This window comes from Colobus angolensis, unplaced genomic scaffold (assembly GCF_000951035.1).
Source record: "Colobus angolensis palliatus isolate OR3802 unplaced genomic scaffold, Cang.pa_1.0 Scaffold102, whole genome shotgun sequence".
Classification (NCBI taxonomy): domain Eukaryota; kingdom Metazoa; phylum Chordata; class Mammalia; order Primates; family Cercopithecidae; genus Colobus; species Colobus angolensis.
Genome location: NW_012111142.1, coordinates 916,099 through 940,398, shown reverse-complemented (window position 1 = coordinate 940,398; position 24,300 = coordinate 916,099). Strand labels below are relative to the sequence as shown.

At 39.1% G+C, this 24,300-nt stretch overlaps 1 protein-coding gene across 1 annotated transcript in view; it reads left to right on the top strand.

Annotated features, from left to right (window-relative positions):
- Positions 1-24,300, top strand: part of CACHD1 (cache domain containing 1) — a 227,828-nt gene that overhangs the window by 182,703 nt on the left and 20,825 nt on the right. The window contains exons 10-17 of the mRNA XM_011940834.1: positions 4,002-4,151; positions 5,632-5,755; positions 6,562-6,679; positions 10,671-10,839; positions 15,682-15,824; positions 16,495-16,676; positions 17,740-17,850; positions 24,178-24,300. Coding sequence (XP_011796224.1) covers positions 4,002-4,151; positions 5,632-5,755; positions 6,562-6,679; positions 10,671-10,839; positions 15,682-15,824; positions 16,495-16,676; positions 17,740-17,850; positions 24,178-24,300 — 1,120 coding nt within the window. The remainder of the gene's footprint in view (positions 1-4,001; positions 4,152-5,631; positions 5,756-6,561; positions 6,680-10,670; positions 10,840-15,681; positions 15,825-16,494; positions 16,677-17,739; positions 17,851-24,177) is intronic.

Sequence of the window (24,300 nt, the reverse complement as noted above, 5' to 3'; positions counted from 1 at the left end):
AGGATTTCTTAGCACCCCTGCCACCTGTCCTATAGCTCTGTATTGTACAGCAGAAATCCCCAGCCCAGGTTCTTCCTTATTACCCTGGCCAGCGTACACATAATGGATATATCCTCTGGGGAGGCTATGTGAGGATTCTCAAATATCCAAAAGTTTGTGAATTAGGACTAAAGGGTAGCTTTGTATCATGGCACATGGGAAATGAAACGCAGAAGTGCCGAGGATTCAGCCTGAGACAAGGCAGCGCGGTATCGTGGCACAAACACGGGCCTGGCCTCAGACGGGCTTTCAAATTCCACTCTTCCACTTGAGGTGTTGTCCTTGGTAAGTTACTTAATGGTGTTAATTCTCCATTTGGTCACCTGTAAAATGGGATAGTAAATCTTTCAAATTATTAGGATTAACTAGGTAACATATATGACCTGTCATTATCTAGTTAATCTAGGATTACCTAGATATTATAAAATATATGATAACACATGACTAGCATACCATTCAATTATAATTACTGTTTTTATCTCATTTATTAAATGTATTTTACCTTTGTTGTTGTCATTGTTATTATTACTAACATCAGTGTCGCCATCATCCTGATGCCTAAGTTACGCATAACAGGATGTTGAGTAAAGTACTGAACCTTCACAGGATTCAATTTCCTAACCTATAAAATAGAATCTGGAAAATATAACAGAAAATACAACATTTCTCTCAAGGCAGTTGCGAAGATTAAATGCAATAATAATAAAACATCTAGAACAATGCCTAACAGTATATTTTCAGTAAACGCGCGATCTTTCTCTTTTCCTTCTCCACGTTCTTTTCCTCCTCCATGCTTTTCTCTATATCCTCCCCTCTCTCCTTCCTTGACAGAGAGGAAAATTGAAGAAGTAGCTAATTACTAGCCAGACAGGCAACATTGCCATTTGAGATATTATATTTATGTTTTGTTAGCTAGGAATTCTCACAAATATGAATTTTTTTTAAACTCGTGTAAAAAGTAACAAGCCTATAGAGAAGGTGTTTTCTAGAAACTAGGTAGACATTCTCTTTCTATAAGGAAGAAATAAGCCAACTGCCATTATATCTCAATTTTTATTTTTAAAGAGACAGGGCCTCTCCCTCTCACCCAGGCCAGAGTGCAGTGGCGTGATCATAGTTCACTGTAGCCTCGACCCCCTGGCCTCAAGCAATCCTCCCACCTTTGCCTCCTAAAGTGCAGGTGTGGGCCACCATACCCAGCCTCACTTTTTTAAATCACTCCTATTACTGTCAGGGCCTACACATGTATATAGAATAGAAACTCCCACTTTTAGATAAAGTTATTTCCCTTTTTAGTGAAAACATGAAGTCTTAAATCCAAGTTACCTTTTATGCATGTAGCCTACATTACTGAGTGCCAGCCAAACATTGTGCCAGGCAGTGGTGAGTGAGGCTCACATCCTACCCTCAATAAGCTTGTAAGTCTGAGAAGAGAAAGGCAAATCAGTAATTCCTGTTAATACTGTGTGAAAGGGACAAAAGATGTAGAAATCCAGTTTTTCACAAACTCAGAAGTTTATATAGCCAAATTCTATTATCGATAGTGGTATCAGGTAGGGTGGGACTCCCTCCTAAATCCAGAGAGCTGGATTTACCCTGAATGCTTTAAACCAAATCACATGTAGAAATTGGGCCACCTGTTGCCTGATACCATCCAAATTTTACTCCTTGGGGCCTGTGTTATGAATCCTGTGCCGTGGATTTCAGTGATTGGGTCACAGACCTATTGAATTCCTCTGCTGGAGTGTGTCTGTCTTTTCAGTCCCTAGAATTATTGAGTGACACATCCTCGAACTCCATGACATGAGGCTTGATTCTAGGGAAACCCATGTTTATGTGACTCTAGTTCAAAACCTACACAGATTAAAATATCAGTTACTGAACATATTTCTTTTTAAATGGTAAATCTATGTGCTTTAGGTTAAAGCAGAGAGAGTGATTGAGGATTTTGTCAGTATAACAGGAGCTTAGCATACTTTATTTGCCATAATGGGATCAAGAGTCTTCTGTCCCAGTTGATAATTGAAAAGTAAGATTGTGTTTCTTTTTTAAGACTTTGTTCTCAACCTGTCCAGAGGAGAATAGAAATTTGAAGCGAACAGGCATCTCAGTCACTGAGTATTTCTGTTGTACTTTACTGATCTATGAAAATGGCTTTAATCCTAGACTAAAGCTCAGGGGACTGTGGCGGGCAGATTGTGACCTCTGTCTCCATGCTGGTCCTCTTAGCCTGCTCCTGCTGCTTACAACCTATTTATCCTGGGAGACCTGGGAAAAACCTTCTCCAAAATGCATTTCTAAAACCTTCTTAAATACCTGTTATTTTAAAACAGATAGCATTCTAAATGTGAACTGCTTAAAACATGCTTTTGAAACCAAATTAGAGACCCATTGCATGACTTCAGAAGCTTTTTCAGTGATGTGTCCACTTCTTCCTACCAAATGATGCATTTAGTTGGCCTATGCAACCATAGCAACTCGATAATACCTCAAGTGGACATCATATGCAATTCTCTGTGTAGAAGCTCATTCTTTGTAGAAGCCTTCAGGAGTGTTAAATCCCTTTGCTGGATGTTTCTAGAAGAATGGCTTTCTGATAGGCTGATAGACATCAACATGACATCAAGCACAGGAAAACACAAAATCAAGATCATAAACAATCCATCTTTTTGTTTAGAGTTTTCTTTAGAGCCATAGGATTGTATAATTGTTGGGGATCGTAAAGATCATTTTATCTCACCCCCCCACCCCATCTGATATATGGAGAGACTCATTCCAAGACGTAGCACAACTTACCAAACCCAGGAGAGAAGCCACACCCACCATCAGCACATTCTGTTTCTGCATTTTCCTCCTGTGTGCTTTGCCCTTTCCCTAGTTATCCTATTATTGTTGTTGTTGTTGTTTTTAATGGCCTATTACCTAAATATGGTCTTTATATTTTGAAAAGGTTATTAAAAACAAAAAAAAGAAGGAAAAATTAGGCACTAGAGACTGTGTAGCCCACAAAGCCTGAAATATTTCCTGTCTGACCCCTTACATAAAAATTTAGGAACTCCTGGCCTGTATGATTGGAAATACATTCCTTTGGAAACTTAATTCCTCCTTCAGCTACTTGAAGTTCTGTATGTTCAGATACTGTACCTTTCTAAGTATTTTTACCCTTGTAAAGAAACTTTTTCAGTGATGCATTAATGGGGTATAGTAATAATACCTTTTAAGCATTCGTTTATCCATAGTCTCTTTTGATCTAACATTTCCTAGAAATCAGTAAAACAGTTAATGCTGTATCCTTTAAACAGGTGTGTGAGCCAGGCACAGTGGCTCATCCCCATAATCCCAGCTACTTGGGAGGCTGAGGAGGGAGGATCACTTGAGCCCAGGCAGTTGAGACCACCATGAGCTATGATTGCACCACTGCATTCCAACCTGGGTGACAGAGTGAGACCTCATCTCGAAATATTAAAATTAAAAAAAATAAGCAGATGTGTGAACCAAGGCTCGGAGAAGTTATATCCAGTATCACCTGTACAATACAAAAGGGGTACAGCTGGACTATAAGTACAGTTTTTAAATTCATTGTCCATTGATCTTTCAAGTTCAGCTGAATCTACCTACTTCACGAAATAGAAAAATGTATTTAGTGCTGCTGATGTTTTGCACTGATCTGGAATGTCTTATCTTTTTAGGTGAAAAAGTAGTGGAAAACATAGAAATTGCTTCCATTTGAATTAACTGCGCTATCTGAGCTGCCAAAGATCGCTCTTTCCCTCCCACTCTAACTCATTTGTTAGGCTGTCTGCAAAGGCAGTGCTTGATTACTGGACCACATGGGAAACTTTTCTTCCAAACAAAATTGAGACAGCTGGTAGAAGCCTTCATGATTCACCGGAGCACAGTGCCAGTCTTTGTCCAATTCCTTCTCTGCTATTCTTTAGATTTATTTTGTTTTTAACCCATAGGTTTGATAATGACTGTGAGTAAACCCTGTTATTTTGGAAACCTACTTCTGGGAATTGTAGGTGTGGACGTGAATCTGGCTTATATTCTTGAAGATGTGACGTATTACCAAGACTCTTTGGCTTCCTATACTTTTCTCATAGACGACAAAGGTAATCTGCTAAATGTTCATCCTAAGAATACTTTTTTAGAAACCTAAAGAAAATAAGGTATAGATATTCTACAAACAAAATAGAAAAATTATAGCATAAAGAAGAGCATTCTGACTAAGATTACTCATTTGTAGTAGAACACCATAAAGATGGCGGAGTGGATCTCCAAATTACACATATGTTTCTATGTTCTTTGAGGGGTAGGGAACAGTTATTTGTAAATCAGGAAGTTAGACTGGAGGATTGAATGACACATTGAATGTCATCCTTTGACATGAACAGATACTTTTCAAAAGAAGAAATAATGCAGCCAACAAGCCTATGAAAACAATCTCGGTATCCCTGATCATTGAAGAAATGCAAATCCAAACGACAGTGAGATACTATCCTACACCTGTCAGAATGCCTATTATTAAAAAGTCAAAAAATAGCAGATGCTGGCAAAGTTGCCGAGAAAAGGGGACACTTGAACACTCTTGGTGGGAATGTAAATTAGGTCAGCCATTGTGGAAAGCAGTGTGAAGATTCCTCAAAGAGATGAAAAGAGAATTACCATTCGACCCAGCAATCCCATTACTGGATGTATACACACACACACACACACACACACACACACACACACCCAAAGAAATGTAAATCGTTCTATCATAAAGGCACCTGTATGTTCATTGCAGTGCTATTCAGAATAGCTAAGACATGGAATCTCCCTAAATGCCCCTCAGTGGTAGACTGTATAAAGAAAATGTGGTACACGTGGAATACTATGCAGCCATTTAAAAAAGAATAAGATCATGTCCTTTGCAGGGTCATAGATGGAGCTGGGGGCCATTATCCTTAGCAAACTAACTCAGAAACAGAAAACCAAGTGCTGCATATTCTCACTTACAAGTGGGAGCTAAATGATGAGAACACATGGACACAAAGAGGAGGACAACAGACACTGAGGCTACCTAAGGGTGGAAAGTGGGACAAGGGAGAGGAGCACAAAAAATAACTATTGGGTACTACGCTTAGTACCTGGGTCACAAAATAATCTGTACAACAAACCCCCACGACACAGGCTTACCTGTATAATAAACATGCACATGCACCCCTGAAGTTAAAAGAAGTTAAACAAATAAAAAAAGAATGTCATCCTTTGGATCTTTTTTTTTTTTTTTTTTTTTACTAAATTGTTATCTTAGATTTATTTAAGATTTATGTGGTAGATTAGAATGTTCTATAAAACAACCAAACAACCAATACCTCCAAAATACTCTTGATTAGACAGATGTTTGATAATTTAAGACATCTTTCCACGCTGTAAGAGTTTTATATAAGCACATATAAAACAGGTTCAGTTTTTATTGGACTGGTGAGTTGCACAATGAGAAGTTGAATATTGGGCAGCCAGCCCAGAGTACCCCATATTTCAAAACAGTGATTCAGAACTTCCTACAACATGTTTCTTATTAACATGCATTTTGTTTTCTTATTGCAGGATACACACTTATGCACCCATCTCTTACCAGGCCATATTTATTATCAGAGCCCCCACTTCATACCGACATCATACATTATGAAAACATTCCAAAATTTGAATTAGTTCGGCAAAATATCCTCAGGTAAGGAAAAGGTGAGGGTCATAGGATTCTTTTTCCTTGAGAATGGGACCCATCAAAGCCACATACGAGTATTTACTATAAAGTGTAAAACAAGTGTATAAATTATTTTAATGTTATCAAAAGTATTCTCAGTAATGTTTCCATAAGAATAGCACCCAAGATTTTGCTCACTTTGTATCCCAGATAAGGTCTCTTGGAACTATCATTTCAGGATAATGTCTTGTAAATCAAATTCTGTGTTCACATTGACTTTCATTGTAAAATCAGATATATTTCATCTCATTTTCAAAAAAAAAGTTCCAGTGATACCAAATTGAAAAATGTTGACAAAATAAAAGGCTAAGTTGAGGACCAGCTTTGTTGCATTTGCCAAAAAATAGCCTGGCAAAGTAGCGTCCATTCCAAGTTGACAGCACAATCTTATACATTGTTTTTTCTTAAAATAAAAAACAGATTGGATTTTTTCCAACTGTGATACATTATTTTGGCAGATGGTAACCTGTAGAGGAATGAGTCTTTGTGCTCATTGGTTGAAAATTAACGACTGAGCGATTTGAGACAAGTTAGTCTCTGGAAAGAATTAGAGTTGGGGAGCAAGGATGGAGAGTAAGGAATGTTTTTAATGCAGAGCTGACATAATGCTTTTACGAAATTGAAAATCTCACATTATCTCTTTCAAAACTGATGAGTTTCATTGGTATTCAAAATCAGGAGGTGGCCATTGGCTCACAGCTTCTTCCTTGCCTTTAATTAAGTGCTTAATTTTATCTTTTGCCTGAAATATTTAATTCTGTTTGCCAACACAGCCTCCCTCTGGGCAGCCAGATTATCGCAGTCCCTGTGAACTCATCCCTGTCTTGGCACATAAACAAGCTGAGAGAAACTGGAAAGGAAGCCTACAATGTTAGCTATGCCTGGAAGATGGTGAGTGAGAGGAAGTTGTTTTTGCTTAAAGAGCTACAGGGTGCAGTGCTCTTGTTCATATGGGAATTCTCGGGCAGGGGGTGGCAGTTGGGTCTGATATTGTGTCTCAGAATGTGACTAACCAGGTTTTAAAGTGATTGAGAAAGAAGACATTCCACAGATGTTGTATAATTATTTTTCCTTTTTTGTTTATAAAACTCATAATTGTTCATGATGAATTCATCACACCATATAAAAGGATAGAAAGCAGAAAGTAAACTATGCCCAGCCTGGACAACATAACAAAATCCCATCTCTATAAAAAACGTAAAAATTAGCCAGACGTGGTGACACATGCTGTACTCCCAGCTACTCAGGAGGTTGAGGTGGGAGGATTGCTTAAGCCTGAGAGGTTGAAGCTGCAGTGAGCCATGATAGCGCCAAAACTATCTACTTCCTTCCTTCCTTTGACTTTCCATTCCCCATAAGTAGCCACTTAGATCAATTTCTAGAAAATGTGTATATACGGACAGGCATATATATGTATATGTGTGTATATACACTCACACACAGCTTTAATGGTAGGCATATGTGTGTGTGTGTGTGTGTGTATATACGCTCACACGGCTTTAATGGCTATATAGTATTGCATTGTGTAGATGACCCAAATTTCTCTAAACACTCCCTTATTAATGCACATTTCGATTACATCCAGTTGGATTTTTTCAGTTCAACTCAAATTGTGGAGGTTGGGAGTTTAAAAGGAGATGTGAAAGCATAAGTACCCTCTGACATTCTCTAGGGAAAAGAAAATCTTAGATTAGACATTGGATTACTCCTGTTCAACACAAGCAGATCAATAGGTTGGCCATAACTTGTGGCACCCATTTCTGCTTTCTCTTACCAGATTCTTTCAGACACCAGGCTTCAAGGAATCACAGAGAAAGCAGATCTAACACACACTGTTCACATTACCTGTGTTTCTTTTCTCTCGTCTTCTTCCCAATTAGCATAGCAGTGCTGTTGGAGGACCCTAAATACTATAACTGACCAAAAGGGGAGTGGACTTTTATTTTTATCATCAAATTTTAATCACTGAACATAAAATGCAGTCATGCATGAGATTTTTCTTAGATGGACAAATCTGATGTTTAACCTGTTGACTCCAAATAGATCCATTTAATCATCCCTTTACAAACTACTTATTGAACATTTTCTGTATACTAAGAAGGATAAAGAAGATTGACACTCTGTCTGCCTAGAGCATCGAGACTCGTGGTGGATGCAGACAGTCAAAGAGCAACTCGACACGGGGTCTGTGCCTTTATCAGTTGGATCAGGAAAGATAGGAATTGGGAGTAGCCAGAATGCATTTAGGCAGGAGTCTCTTCCAACCTTCTTGTTTGGTTCTTAAAGTATCACTATTGCAGTAGCAATTACTAAAATGCAAATGAAGCAAACAAATTAATAAATGAAACTATTTGAGAAACTTAACGTTTACAAGCCTAATTCTACTGGTAGTTTGTTGTTTGGTAATACACATTTGAGGAAGGTCAAAGCCTATTTTGAAATTCTCTTAACTGATTCATTTTCAGATTTTTCTTTAGAATGATAGCACCATCTGCCCTTATATCATTTTTAAAGACAAATTATTTAATTTTAATATCAGAAAGGGTGAGCCAGTCACCAAATTAGAAAACAGACATTTGTGTTTGAAATTAGAGATTGTTTACCTCCAGCACATTCTGATTGAAAGCAACTCAGTTACATCCTGGGAAAATATCTTCATGGTTGTTGGCATTAAAAAGAAAAGTAGGAAATGTAGGCATCTGTGTACAGTAAAGAGCCTCAATGTTAGTGTGGTTTTTTTCTTGGTACAGTAAAGAGCCTCAATGTTACTGTGCTTTTTTCAGTGATCCTAGTAAATTCTGGTTATTCTCCTTAGGCAGATTCGAGGTAGTAATCATGCAGTCACTTCAGGTAGCAGTGTTAGCTTTCTCCAAGTTCTAAAATTGTTGAGCAGATCACTATAAGTGAAAACTTAAAGAGATAATAAATAATGAGATTGGAGACTTGAAAAAAAAATGCTAGGCTGGTTACCCAGTAATAAGGGCAAATATTTTTAAGATCTCTTTAGTTACTTTGTTGGGGAGGAGGGTAGATACTCATCTTGTCCTAAAAATTAAAATGGTTTCTTCTAATATAATCCAAATGGAGTTAGCTTATCCTAAGGACAATTGGCTAAACTGCTTAGCACTCATAGATATAGCAGATATTGAGGGATTATTTCACTGAATTAATTTAAATATAACTTGAGAGATTGTGTTAGCAGCATTAAGAGATTACTCTGTCACTGAGTAACCCAAGTGCATTTTTCAGCATTTTAGGAGGCTGTTTGCTCTGATAGAAGTACTGACTATCAGAAGGTATTCACATGTTCCCATGTTACACAGGCCTGCTTCACTTCAAAACATGGATCCCATGTTATAATCAGTGAAAAAAACCCACTCCCAACCCATAGAGAGCTCTTCTAGAAATAAAGTTCCTTTTAATGTAGACACTGTTTTTTTCAGCTCAGAACATGACAGAAAGACCTATATTGAAATCCGCTTTCCTAAGAGCTGTTTATGAAGTGCTACTTTTAGAAGCTTACGGTACCTTTATTTTTCTCTTAGAGAATAGACCCAATTATAAAATTATATTCTAGTCATTCTGGTAGGGTTTTGTCTTTTGGTTCCTTGGAACACACAACATAGGAAGACAATTAAAGGATGACTTAAAGGATGACTGTGAGATTGGAAAGAGAGAAAATAGTAAATGCCACTTCAGAGCACCTTGTCAATTTATAATTTAGGGATTGGAGGAAGAGGATTACATTTGTTAATCTAAGTGAATATCTTTGCCAGCAGTACTTGAAAGCCATTCCAGAAAGATACAAATTGCTTCTGTGTTTAAGAGTCTGCAACCATCCTCACAAATCCTAAATTTCACTTAACTCTAACCTACCTAGTTAAAATTTTCTCCTTTATCTTTTCCTTTTACTTCACTAAGTAAATCACATGAGCTGTTTTATAAGGCACCGTTCTTTAGTTCTGATTTTGCTAGTCATCAGCCTCTTCATTTATTTATGAACCATCTTTAAATAGGTTCTATCTTTCTTCTAATATAATAGGATAATAATCGAGAAATTTGGCTTTCTTTTACTTTTAAGTCTTTATCAAGTGGCTAGAACTAGGTAGATTGGCTTTTGATTCTGTGGTGGAATTGTCCCCACTAAATTTTGTTGAAGCATCCATTTCTAGGCACAAAGTGAATCTGGTGGAAATGCTACTGTTGCTACATATGAGCCTAATAAATTAGACTTTTTAAGCTATGGCACACTTGCCTACGATGGTCTGCAATGACAAATCAGGCTGACTCTGCAGGGGTGCCATAGGATTTGTGTTTTTCATGAGTTTAAGTAGTGATGTTGGTCATTTCCAACCAGGACAAGAGAAAGCATTCATTGGAATATAATGAATGAGCTTGATCCTGTACTGGCTGCTCCTCAGTCCTTTCTTTTAAAGTGAGAAATCACTACTGGCTTGAAAAATAGTCAATTCTCAGAACACTTATGGCAAAACCAATTACGTATTTTTAAGTGCATTTCGAATCCAAATCAAAATAAGTGTTGTATTATTATGTCCTGTTCTAGCTTGTGCTTATTAACCCACATTAGCAAAAAAAGGCTAGGGTCACAGTTTCAAAGGGACTCTTTTCTTATCCTTTTGTTAGCCCCATGATTTTCTGTTACATACTTCAAGTCTCCTCAACAAGAAGAGAAAACAGAAAATATAAAATTAGATACCTTCTATCACCCTATCCTCATGTCTTCATTCATCCATCATATATTTAATGAACACCTTCCATGTGAGGATAGAAGATAAAGGCAGCAGAAAATAATGTATGCAAAGTCCCTGTCCCCATGGAACCCTCATTTTCTAGGTTAGAAATTCTTTATTGATTTTTACAGGTACAAGACACTTCCTTTATTCTGTGTATTGTGGTGATACAACCAGAAATACCTGTGAAACAACTGAAGAACCTCAACACTGTTCCCAGCAGCAAGCTGCTGTACCACCGGCTGGATCTCCTGGGCCAGCCTAGTGCTTGCCTCCACTTCAAACAGCTGGCAACCCTAGGTAAAGTCCTTACACTTCCTTCACGTTCTTACTCTTAGCAGCTCACTGTAAATATCCTTTTGAATACCATCCACCCCACACCCCCAGAAAAGATACTGAATGCCTGCAGAGTCAGCTGGTTTGGGGATACAAATGTGAAGACAATTTGAAGCCTGACCTCGAATCAGGTCGTCTAGCAGACGCCGAGACAAGGTGTTGTGTGCTGGTGATTTATACAGGATGGGCTTTGAGAAACCAGTGAGGAAGTGAGGAAAACAGGACAAGGAAGGGAAAAAAGACAAGTTTGATGTTGAGTGAAGTTTTAACTTCAGCCTGGTCTTCTAGGGGGACTCTGGCGTGTAAATTACACCAATAGAGTTTGCCCAGACTCTATGAAGAGAACTCAGCTTTCATATTTCTTAGTCACTTTCAGCTTTCTTCTAGTGCTAGGCACAGAGTTTTCAGTGTAGCCCAAAGTCCATAGAGGGAGGCACAGATACAGCCCATTAAAGGTAAACATATAAGCATGGGGATATTGAGGTGGGGTGGGGTAGAATAACAATAAAAGGCCTCCAAAGGAATCTGTGTAGCATATCAGCAGTAATCTACCACAGATCCCTATCTTCAGAAGGGCTTAGGAACACAAAGATAATTCAAAGGAAGCAAAAAGGAATTTATATTTATTACGTACCAGATGTTTTTTATTTTTCATCTGAGTTGACATGTGATTGATTTGGGTTTACCAAAGATAATTTTCCCCCAGATAACATAAAATATAGCAAAGCTGAGATTTGACCCACGCACGTCTGCTCTGCCATGTGCCAGGCACATACTAGGCATTTGTGGTCTATGTTGTCACCAAACCACAGTATACTCACAGTGCAGTAAAACAGGTATTCTCTTTTTCTCTGTTGAAAAGACTTAGGGTTCAAAACAGTTAATAACTAAGAATCATGACACAACTGGCCAACTGAGAAGAAGGGGAACCGATGGGAATAAAATCAAGGCTAGAAGTCTGCAGTCTCTAGATTTCAAATGATAGTACTCGTGTTTGTGTTCCTCCCTTAAATTCCATCCTCGAGAGTTCTGCCTGAACGTGAGATCAGAAGGGCGGGCTGGACTAAGTGGTCTCTTCTGGGATACCTCCCAGCAGTGCTGACAATTTGGATAGAGCCAGTGATGTTGATCCAAGAAGGCAGGATTTTATATTTCTTCGTTTTGATTTGGTCTTTGGGGTTTTGTTTGTTTTTATATAAAAAATGTATGTTTAAAATTTTCGTATTTTTAAGGAATGCTTTACTGAAACACTAATGTGTACATACCTCTTTTAAGTTCTGTGTGAGCAGGCTACTGCTGGTGAAAATTAGGTCACTGTTTTGAAATTTAAGACAGTAAAGTACAATAGTTTTCTTGATGAAAAAGAAGCGCAAGCCTAGATTTTTTATTTCCTTTGCATAATCTCTCAAAGCTACAGTTGCCAATATGGCAGCCACTAGCCATGTGTAGCTATTGGGCACTTTAAATATGGCTTGTCCAAATTGAGGTGTATGGTAAGTGTGAAGTTCATACTTAATTTTTATATTGATGACATGTTAAAATTATAATGCTATTGTGGATATACTGGATTCTATCAGCACATCATTAAAATTAATTTAATACTACTTTTTGCTTTGCTTTTTTTTTTAATTATTTTTACTTTGACAGGAAGTTTTGCTCTTGTCACCCAGGCTGGAGTACAGTGGTGTGATCTTGGCTCACTGCCACCTCCATCTCCTGGGTTCAGGTGATTCTCCTGCCTCAGCCACCTGATTAGCTGGAATTACAGATGCGTGCCACCACGCCCAGCTAATTTTTGTATATTTAGTAAAGATGAGGTTTCACCATGTTGGCCAGGCTGGTCTTGACTCCTGACCTCAGGTGATCCTCCCGCCTTGGCCTCCCAAAGTGCTGGGATTACAGGCACCATGGTGCCCAGCCACTTTTCACTTTTCTTAATGTGGTTACTGGAAAATTTTAAATTACATCTGTGGACTACATTGTATTTCAGTTGGACAGCAAGCACTGTCTCATAGCGATTATTCAGATAATGTAGTTTATGAACTTAATTATTTATATACGATTAACAAGCAGACCATAGGCCAGTGTCTGACTTTCACTGGGAGATCTTGCCACCCTTCCTCACCTGGATGGTAAGGCCCCAGGACAAGGTGGAGAGGTAATCAAGGGCATCTTAATTAGGATCAGTTGGCAATGAAAATGAACCAAGTTAATTAAAATACAATAAAAAGGGAATGGGAAATATGGGAAGCAGTGGCCAAGTTTCCATTTGATTTCATTGAAGTGGGGGTTTAGAGGCCAGGTCTTAAATATATGTCACCTGTGTTCAAGTGAGCTGATGGAAGGACATCATCTTTCTTGGTACACAAAGAGACAAAGAAAAATTTTTTAAGAGTAAATTATCTAAGGCAATTAAATATGTATATGTGTGTATAAATAAGCATGTCTACCTCCTAGACACAAAGTTTGGTTTCTGTATCTTGATTCTTTCTCTTTGTGCTCACCCATCTTACTGCACTAGCCTTTTTTAAAATGCCCGTCTCTGTCACTACAAAAGAGACCCACTCCCCAAGCCACCTCTCCTTCTCTTTACTCTAGCCCCATGGCGACTCTTCTGTCTCTAAAGTGAATGTATGCCTTTGACACTTCTTATATTATTGTGTTATTCTTACATTGTTATTTTTCTCTATTTTCCTTATCCTTTGTCATTCCAATTGGACCCTAACTTCTTTGAGTTCAGGAACTATCCTGTCTCTTTTTGGCATGTCCTTGCGTGGAGAGCCTGCAAAAGAATGTATACATGAATCCACAGCATGATGCTTGGCACTTTTCGAGCCTCTGGTTGTCTTTGCTTTGGTTAATTAATATAATAATAATCTCCCAGGGTAGCCAGTGAAGATACCATCAGAATTAAATGAGACATAACATTATTTAATGTTTTCCAGGAATGGCAGACTAGGTAATTCTAACCCAACCTACTGAGGATAACTATTTAATAAAATTCCTGGATTGAAACATAATCCTGGATTACAATCTTGTAAAGCATCAGAGCTAACATGATAGAGAGGAATTACTGGGCAAAAATCTCAGAGAAAATAAGAACCCAGAGAAGAGAGCCAACACTCAAAGCCACTTTTGCGATGCACGTATCTACCAATCCAGAAGAAACAACTGTGAAATTAAACAGTGCTTTACATAGCTACTTCAGGCAAGGAAGAGAAGCAAAAATCAAATCCAGGGTCCACAAAAGGTGGAGACTCTAATAAATTTTTTACCCCCAGTCCCACATACATACATGCTTTTAGCAGAGATTCTAAAAGACTACATCTTTAGGGGAAGGCCTGAAGTTAAATCAGGCCTTGACTTGGGGTTCCTATCATCTGAGTGGTTTGGGGAACTTCAAGCATTAGCCTTTAAAATAGGATTGGTTGAAGTCACGCAGTGCTTAGGTCAGTATCCTGGCTTCTAACTGGGAACTGTTTCCAACACCCTACCTGCTACATCTTTCAGTGTGGCACCGGACAGGATGAAACAACAATCCTCTCTGTAGAAAGATCCCCCATCTTCTTAGGCCTCAAGCTATTTCTACAGATTAGTTTTTAAGTACAATGTCCAGCACAATCAGAGATCTCCAGGCTACCAGGAGACAAGACATGACGTGTGAGAACTAACAAAAGGAGTAGAAGATGACCTATGTGTTTAAATGAGATAGGACACATGATCATGCTTTCTAAAGCTTTTAAAAATACCGTAAGGCTGAATGGTAGAAAATCTCAAAGACAAAGATTTAGTGTTTTTGTTTTGCACTGCGATTCATTGTGAGAATTTTTATCTTAAATAGAGAACTAGGATTTTCCTGTTAGATCAGACCAATAATGAAACATGTATACATTAGCTGCTATATTTCTAGAAGTTTTTATGTCGTTTGCTGCCACCATCTGAGTAATTTTTATTTGATTTTTGCATTGATTTCACTGTTCTATCTTTCTTAAATACTACTAATATGAATAATAGCTAATACTCATTTGCTTTACAAATATTAACTCATTGAATTCTCACCATATTTCTATAAGATTGCTGCTGTTATCTTCCCCACTGTGCAGATGAGAGAAATACACACAGCTAGGAAATGGCTTTAATCCAGACTGGCTTCATGTGAGTCATAAGCTGTTCCCTCATTCCTCATAGATACTATATGTGGATCTCAGGTAGTTTGAAGAATTTCTACTCCCAGCACTTGTGTTTATTGGTGCATGTCTTCACCCATTCATTCTTAGGACCGTAAGCTCCCTGAAGGGAGAGAATGTGGCCCTTTTCCTTTTTAGCTCTTCTCAGCGCAGGGCTCTTTGTTTCCTGGTGGAAGATACTAAGCTGCCACCGGGCACGGTGGCTCATGCCTGTAATCCCAGCACTTTGGGAGGCCGAGGCGGGCGGATCACGAGGTCAGGAGATCGAGACCATCCTGGCTAACATGGTGAAACCCCGTCTCTACTAAAAATACAAAAATTAGCCAGGCGTGGTGGTGGGCGCCTGTAGTCCCAGCTACTTGGGAGGCTGAGGCAGGAGAATGGTGGGAGCCCAGGAGGCGGAGCTTGCAATGAGCTGAGATCGAGCCACTGCACTCCAGCCTGGGTGACAGAGCGAGTCTCTGTCTGAAAAATATATATATACACATATATATATATGTACATATATATATATAAAGCCACCATAGCTGACAGATTGGCAGAGCCCGAGCGATGCTTTGGTTTGGCATGAGATAGAGTCTCTGCATTCTCAGGCCTGCTTTGTTTGCTTCTCTTTCAGAAAGTCCCACCGTCATGCTGTCTGCTGGCAGCTTTTCCTCCCCCTATGAGCACCTCAGCCAGCCAGAGACAAAGCGCATGGTAGAGCACTACACCGCCTATCTCAGCGACAACACCCGCCTCATTGCTAACCCGGGCCTCAAAGTAAGTGCTGGTGGGAGCTCCATTTCTGGTGTCCCCCTCCACCGGCCCAGCAGGGGGTGCTGGCAGTGAACCTTTGAAGTAGGAAGCCCAGCTCTGCATCTGTGCCTCTCAGCTGGAAAGCTGCAGGGTGTAGCCCAGGGGAGGCTGGTCAGCAGTGACCCTTCTGATGGATTAAGAAGCCCCGCACGCCACGTGGAGAATCTGTTACAGGCCTTAGAAGCACTGGGGGTTTCCAGTGATGCTAGAGGGATGTGATTTAGAGACTAGTGAAACTTTCCCAGCTGTGTTTTACCCAGGGGAAGAAGTAAAGTGCCCCTGCTGTCTCTCAAGATAAATATAAAATTTAATATTTATATAAAATTTAAGGAACAAAGCTTTAGGGTTAGTGTGTATATGTGTGTCTACTAATGACTCACTATAGGATTTTTCTTCTTAAACTCAGAAAGCCTAGCTAGGGTGAACAATTGAGTGATCACGCATCCACTGACTGTATTTCTGCAAGCTTTTGTTTTCACCAAGTTTGGCTGCATCCATCTGCTGTGGAAAGATTTTTAAAAAGTAATTGGGCTTGGCTTCTCTGCAGCAGAGCTTCGGGAAGCCCTGCCAGCAGCCCACTCTCTTTTCATGTGAGTTTTAAAGGATCCCTGCTATGTCTTCCTTTGTTTCCCAGTTCTCTGTCAGAAATGAAGTAATGGCTACCAGCCACGTCACAGATGAATGGATGACACAAATGGAAATGAGTAGCCTGAACACTTACATTGTCCGCCGTTACATAGCAACGCCCAATGGCGTCCTCAGAATTTATCCTGGTTCCCTCATGGACAAAGCATTTGATCCCACTAGGAGACAATGGTGAGTTTTAGGGGCTTCCATTATCAAAGGTTCTCCCCCAAATCCTGGAGAGACATGGTAAGTACATACAATAAAGCAACTTCAGGCCATTAAACTAAAGAAGATACTTTCATGGTGGTGAAAAATGTTTCTGAATAATGTTTTCAGTGCAGCATTAACAACAGCTTTGTGGGCTTTTTCTATCTATAGTGTTTTTATCTCTTCATTGAAATCTTGAGCCTGAAATTCTTTATGCTTGGCCATTTTAATTCCTAGTGGTTTGTTTGATTCCTACCTTATGCAAAATGTGTCTCTAGTGGATAGACTTCATTTTACTACACGTGATTATAGAGTCAAGTTACAGCTTAGGTGTGACCTGTGAAAAATGAACACACAAATTCAAAAGCATTCTTTTACTTCTAGGCTTTATTTTGACTTTAATTTTCAAAAGCAAAAGCTAACAATGTGCTACAGCATAACAGGGGAGTCAATTGGACATAACAGAAAGTCTACCTAGTCTCTAAAACATCTCTACCTGTGAAGCTTAGCACTTTGGGATGCCAAGGCAGGTGGATTGCTTGAGCCTAGGAGTTCAAAACCAGCCTGGTAGCATAGCAAAACCTCATCTCTACCAAAAAAAAATACAAAAATTAATTGGATGTGGTGGTACACACCTGTAGTCCCAGCTACTCAGAAGGCTGAGGTGGGAGGATTTCTTATGCCTAGGAGTTTGAGGCTTCAGGGAGCCAAGATCACACCACTGCACTCCAGCCTGGGCGACAGAATGAGACCCTGTAAAAAAAAAAAAAAAAAAAAAAAAAACGATACTACAGATCTTAGTAAATGCCCAGATATATACTGGGTTCAGTGTCTCTTTTTAAAGTGAGAAGGAATTTCAGATTTTCTTTACTTTTTGTATTGATACTACAGCAGATACAAAAGATGAGAATCCTTTTGTATTTCAGTGTAACCCAAACAAAATTCATTATAAATATTTTTAGACTTACAAGCTCACTTTTCTTTGAAATTTACAGAATAGAGGTGCATACTTTAAAATAACATGACTTTCTTTTGTCTCCATTAGGTATCTCCACGCAGTAGCTAATCCAGGGTTGATTTCTTTGACTGGTCCTTACTTAGATGTTGGAGGAGCTGGTTATGTCGTGACAATCAGTCACACAATTCATTCGTCCAGGTAATATTTTAATTAACCTTATAGTCATTTCTTAAATCTATCAAGGATATTTTGGAAATCTGAATAGAAGAGTACTGACATCAAGGCTTAGAGGCAGAAGCATGACCTTTAAAGTGAGGCAAGCTGGGATTTGAACATCTTCTCTCTCTGTCACCTTCAATTCCATAGCTATCTCCTGACATCTGTAAAATGGGAATGATACCTACCTCACAAGGTTGTCATGTAAAATGAGTCAGTGAAAGACTGTTAGTCCTGTTCTTGGCAGCCATGATGATGTTTATGAAGAAGAAAAGATGTTGGAGTCTAAAGAGCAGTTTGAAGAGATATCCACTTTAAAATGGTGAAAGAAATATCAATAGAGGCCTGACAATTACGATTGCCAGAGAGTGTTTCCCAAGAAAAGGAGGATTGTTAATGAAGAAAAACAGGCTGGGTGCAATGGTTCACGCCTGTAATCCCAGCACTTTGGGAGGCTGAGGTGGGTGGATCACTTGAGACCAGGAGTTCTGGACCAGCCTGGGCAACATAGCAAGACCCTGGCTCTACAAAAAAATAAAATAATTAATCAGGCATGATAGTGCATACTTGTATTCCTAGTAACTCAGGAGGCTGAGGCCGGAGGCTTGCTTGAGCCCCCAGAGTTCAAGCCTGCACTCTAGCCTGGGTGACAGTTTGAGATCCTGTCTCAAAAAAAGAAAGAAAGAAAGAAAATACCAAGACATCAAACTTATTGCCTCTTGTATTTGAGTCTAATTCTTTAGAATTTTAAATAAGTTGTTTATTTGGTTTTCTTCTTTTAAAAAAAAAATTGTCCTTGAAACTATCTCTTAAAAAATTAAAAGGCTTGGTGATCCCCTTCCCGAGTCCAAGTGATCTCATTGTTCAGTTCCCACCTATGAGTGAGAACATGCGGTGTTTGGTTTTCTCTTCTTGTGATAGTTTGCTAAGAATGATGGTTTCCAGCTGCATCCATGTCCCTACAAAGGACGCAAACTCATCCTTTTTTATGGCTGCATAGTATTCCATGGTGTATATGTGCCACATTTTCTTAATCCAGTCTGTCACAGATGGACATTTGGGTTAATTCCAAGTCTTTGCTATTGTGAATAGTGCCGCAATAAACATACGTGTGCATGTGTCTTTGTAGTAGAATAATTTATAATCCTTTGGGTATATACCCAATAGTGGGATGGCTGGGTCATATGGTACATCTAGTTCTAGATCCTTAAGGAATTGCCATACTGTTTTCCATAATGGTTGAACTAGTTTACAATCCCACCAACAGTGTAAAAGTGTTCCTATTTCTCCACATCCTCTCCAACACCTGTTGTTTCCTGATTTTTAGATCAGATTTTAGAATGATTGCCATTCTAACTGGTGTGAGATGGTATCTCATTGTGGTTTTGATTTGCATTTCTCTGATAGCGAGTGATGATGAGCATTTTTTCATGTGTCTGTTGGCTGTATGAATGTCTTCTTTTGAGAAATGTCTGTTCATATCCTTTCCCCTGCCTAGGGGTGGGGGTGGTGGTGACTGCTAATGGGTACAAGGGTGGGTGTTGGGATAATAACAACTTTCCAAAATTGGTTATAATAATGATTGCATGACTTTGTGAATTTACTAAAAATCACGATTTAAAATTGTACATTTTAGATAGGTGCATTGTATGATATGTGAATTATATCTCAATAAAGCTGTTATTTTTAAAAAATGAAATAAAAGTACAGCACAAAAGTTCCAAGCTAAAAAAAAAAAAAAACAATTAAAAGGCTTTTTGAAAATTGATTTTCCCAGAATGTTATATCAATATCACTATAAATCTATTTAGCGTGCTTTATGTTTCCTGCTTTTAAGGTTTCAGTATTTAAGCTCCAGATGTCAGTGAAATGTTTGGTGGGGAGGCAAGTCACACACATTGTTTTAATCCCTTCATTATACAAATAGCTATTTTTTCCTAGCAACCAAGAAAGACCATATTTTGACTGGTACCTGTAATGATGCCTTAACATTTATAGGAGGCAGATTTTCTTGCTTAAGTTCATGCTTTTCACTGGTGCTCATTATGTCAAATGATTGACATTCAGTAAAATTCCTCTAACGGAAGTTCATTGGGAGCAAGAATTGGGAGACCGTAGGTGTGGAATTTCAGTATCCTGGCCTGTGTCTCTGTGGAAAACGGGGCCCTGCAGCCAGCCAAATGTTGACTCCTTTGTAGGGTATGGTATCTGTCTGACTCTTGTCAGCTTCTCCCATCATATAAGATTTCATATGCAAACAAGTAAACACTTACTTAGAACACATCCCTCCATGTTCTCATTAACAGACCATGTGTGAAGCACACGCCTACTGATGTCTAAATACAGTGATTTGTCATCCCTCCCATATATTCTAATGGGTTGAGAAAAAGTAAACAAAGGCTGTTTCTTTTGAGGGGACCGCAGTCACCTTGGTCTTTGATTACAGTGAAATGGGCCAGAACTGGGCTCTTAAAGATGTTGTTATAGTACAGGGAATCAAAACCCAGGTGTGTCTTAGTCTTTGGGTGACCCAGCTGGCTCCCCTCACCTGGCAGCTTATTATCAAGAGACATTTGCTTTTCTATCTAGATGTATTATTTTTGTTCAGGAGGGCAAGGGCAGGGGCAGATGTTTATGCTTGTGTATGCATGTTTACATGCTTTTGTTGGGATTCAAATGGGTGGAAGAATTTTGATTTGGTTTGTTTACAAATATGTATCGTGTTGGTCCAAGTGAATCACAACTTGGAAATATGATGGACTTTCAAGTTAGAAAAACCCAGGTTGAGGCCAGGTGTGGCGGTGGCTCACGCCTGTAATCCCAGCACACTGGGAGGCTGAGGTGGGCGGATCATGAGGTCAGGAGTTCAAGACCAGACTGACCAACATGGTGAAACTCCATCTTTACTAAAAATACAAAAATTAGCTGGGCATGGAGGTGCGTGCCTATAATCCTAGCTACTTAGGAAACTGAGGCAGGAGAATCGCTTGAACCCGGGAGGTGAAGGTTACAGGGAGCCGAGATCGTGCCGCTGCACTCCAGCCTGGGTGACAGAGTGAGACTCCATCTCAAAAAATAAAAATAAAAAAATAAAGAAAAACCCAGGTTCAGCCAAATGCAGTGGCACATGCTTATAATCCCAGCTACTCTGGAGGCTGAGGCACGAGACTCACTTGAACCAGGGAGGCGGAGGTTGCAGTGAGCCAAGAATGTGCCACTGCACTCCAATCTGGGCTACAGAAAAACCCAGGTTCAAATCCCTCATTTGGTTACTTTTACATCATGGGTTGAACCTACGCAAGTTTAACTAGAATATAATAAGAGCAAGAACCGACAGTTGAAATCCTGGATTCTGCCTCCTGAGTCACTGGTGAGTGTGTATATTCCCCAGAATAAGTGTCTGCTCTTGCCCTGCGCAATATGAAATCCCATGCACCTGGTTGTTTGAATATTTTGCTTAGCAGAGTGTGATTTTCCTATTTAGAGCTGTGCATTTTTCAATCAACAGAGTTTAAAATGCAAGGCAACTACCTCTTATGGTGCTCAAGCAGAGCAACTGTGACTTTGATGGATGCATGGATAGATAGGCTTTGCAAAGGTTTTTTCTCAAATGATTACTGATGATGTTGGCCTTGGGTGCCAGCTTGAGAACTTCATCCCTCCTAACATATGGTTCTACTCCCAAAAAGTAGATTTTCCGTTTACTGTTTGCATGATTATAAACAAATTTCTTTTCACCTTTGTTTCCCCACTTAAGAAAGTTAGATATTAGAGCCTACCTCAAATGATTATTTTTAAAGATTAAATTAAATAATATATGTCAATCTCCTAGAACAGTGCCTGGTATCTGGTAAGGGCTCAATAAATGTTAAGCACTTGTATAATAATGTTTTGTGACCTCTTTGACCTCATATGTAAAACAGAGGCTGTAATACCTGCATTGAACTGATAGGATGAGAATTAGAGATGATACATGTCAAGTGCTTACTACTGTACTTAAAAGGTCAAGTCCCAAATAAATGACACTTATTTTTATCATGCTATTTTTGCTTTAAAATTCTGACATTTTAGCAGGTCAGAAGAGAAAGCCTAAGCTAATATTCAGCTTGTCATGAAGCGGTCCCATGCACTCAGTTTTCAGTGGTTTGGCTGAGAATTAGAGGCATTTTCTAATTCAACACTCACTTCTCAGTTACTCATAGTAAGCTTTCATGTGATTCTTTCATATAGATTTTTAGTGCCCTGAGAATCTGGGTTTGCATTCTTTGGAGAAGAGTGGTGCTGCTAGAGATGAAGTACAATCATTGAGTAAAGGAGGGGTTAGATGTGTCTTTGACTGTGAAAATCTCATGGAAGTATTGCAAACAGTCTGGTCTGTTGTACTTAGAAATGTAGATTTGGTGTGATTTCTTTTTTCCAGTATCTTTCTTTATGAGTTGCTATGGTAACAGTGTACCCATCTGAAATGCAGGTGAAAATATGAATCCTAGACTTACGTAGGCAATATACATGCTGTTGCTTTAGCATGTTTATCATTTTGAAGCAGATGGCAGTTATACAAGAGAAGTTTAGAAATAAAATTACCTTGTACCAAAACATCTAAGTGCTATTTTTCACCGAGGTAGCTGTAGTGTTGTAGAAAGAGCCAATTGTGGGTACTGGTCTCTATACCATAAATAAAAGGTGATCTGACCTATCTTATGTGTTTTTGCCATTGTAAGCTTAATCTTGTATTTATAAAATGGGAACTATGATTCCTTTATGGCTTTTTCACGGATAGTTAAATAGTGTAAAGTTGCTTGGAAACTCTTGAATGCTCTGCAGATCTAAGAAGGCAGTTTAACTTCATGGTATATGCTTTGGAGTTGAAGACACTAAGTTTAAATCCCTGCTTCCACTGGCCCATTGTTGTGTGTCTGTAGTCCCAGCTACTTGAGACTGGGGCAGGAGGATCACTTGAGCCCCAGGAACTTGAATCTAGCCTGGGCAACATAGCAAGACCCCATCTCTTACAAAAATAATAAATACATTTCTGCTTCTACTAGTTATTCACTGTGTGACCTTGGCCAAATACCTAATTTCCCCAAGCTTCAGTTCTCTGGAAATTATAATGCCTTGTAAGATTGCTATGAGAAATAATTATGATTTTTGTGATTTTTCTTTGGATATTTTCTTTATGAAGAAATGAGACAGGTGGGTGATGCTAAATGATAGGCTCTTAGAAAGTCCTATGTTGGGTAAACTGCAGATTCTCAGCCACAAGAGTGTGGGGAGTTCGTTAGTCAAGTAGCACATGCCCTCCTAGTTAGCCATGAGCATAGATTAAAAAGAGCTAAGGTTCCAAGTGAGAAGTCCACACTTCTGACACACCCAGCAATTTCTTGAAGTATGTTTTCTCTGAAAGAGTAGTAAGTTTATTGTTAACCCATGCCTGAGGGTTCAACTTCACTGTTTAGTTTTCTTTAGCTTAGCTTCTTTTTTTTAGGTGTTCACTGTAAATACACCATCTCATTTAATCCCAGTGACAGCCTTATAAAGTAGGTACCATTTTCAGATGAGAAAACTGAAGCTTAGAAAGGTGAAACAGCATTCCATAAGCCACATATATAGAAAGCAACAGGGCCAAGATTTGACATCAGATCTGCTGATTCCAGAGCCAAACAAGTTAGCGCTGTGTTTTACTGCCCAATTTTCTCTTCCTTGGCTGTTGAGAGTAGCAGGGTGGAATGGAGAAAGCACTGGCCTATGGAGCAGGACAGTCTTGTTCTAGGATATGAGCTGTGCTCTGAGTAGAGTCAACCTTCATGTTGGGCAAAGAAAACTAGACTAGCCATTGTTCCTCCTAAGTTTTGTATGACCTTACACCAGTCAGTTAACCTTTGTGAGACCTCAGTTTTCTTATCTAAAAAATGAAGTAAATAATAAGGGTGTTGCTAAGGGGGATTTTTTTTATCTAGAGGTTTGTTGGAAGTAGCCATAGTAGTCATGCATCCAACCTCCCTCCTGATGCCTCTGCGCCCATATTTTCGTCAGTCGAGCCACTCTCTGAACATCGTATTTCACAGCTGCTCAGGTTTTGGGCCACTCTTATTTAGACAGTCCTACATTAAGTCTCAAATTTTTTTCTCTCATAAAATTTCCATGTTGTGTTAAATCAGTCACTTAGTTGATCATTTTTGTAGGTGGGAGAAGTAGGGAGGAACAGTGGGAAGGTATTTCTACTACCAAACAATGTCCCTGGGACTGAACATAACTTTTATCTTTAAATAAGCGATACCTATTTTTCTCATTGATCTTTTTCATATAAAGTACACAGCTGTCTTCCGGGCATACTGTGGCTGTGATGGGCATTGACTTCACACTCAGGTACTTCTACAAAGTTCTGATGGACCTGTTACCAGTCTGTAACCAAGATGGTGGCAACAAAATAAG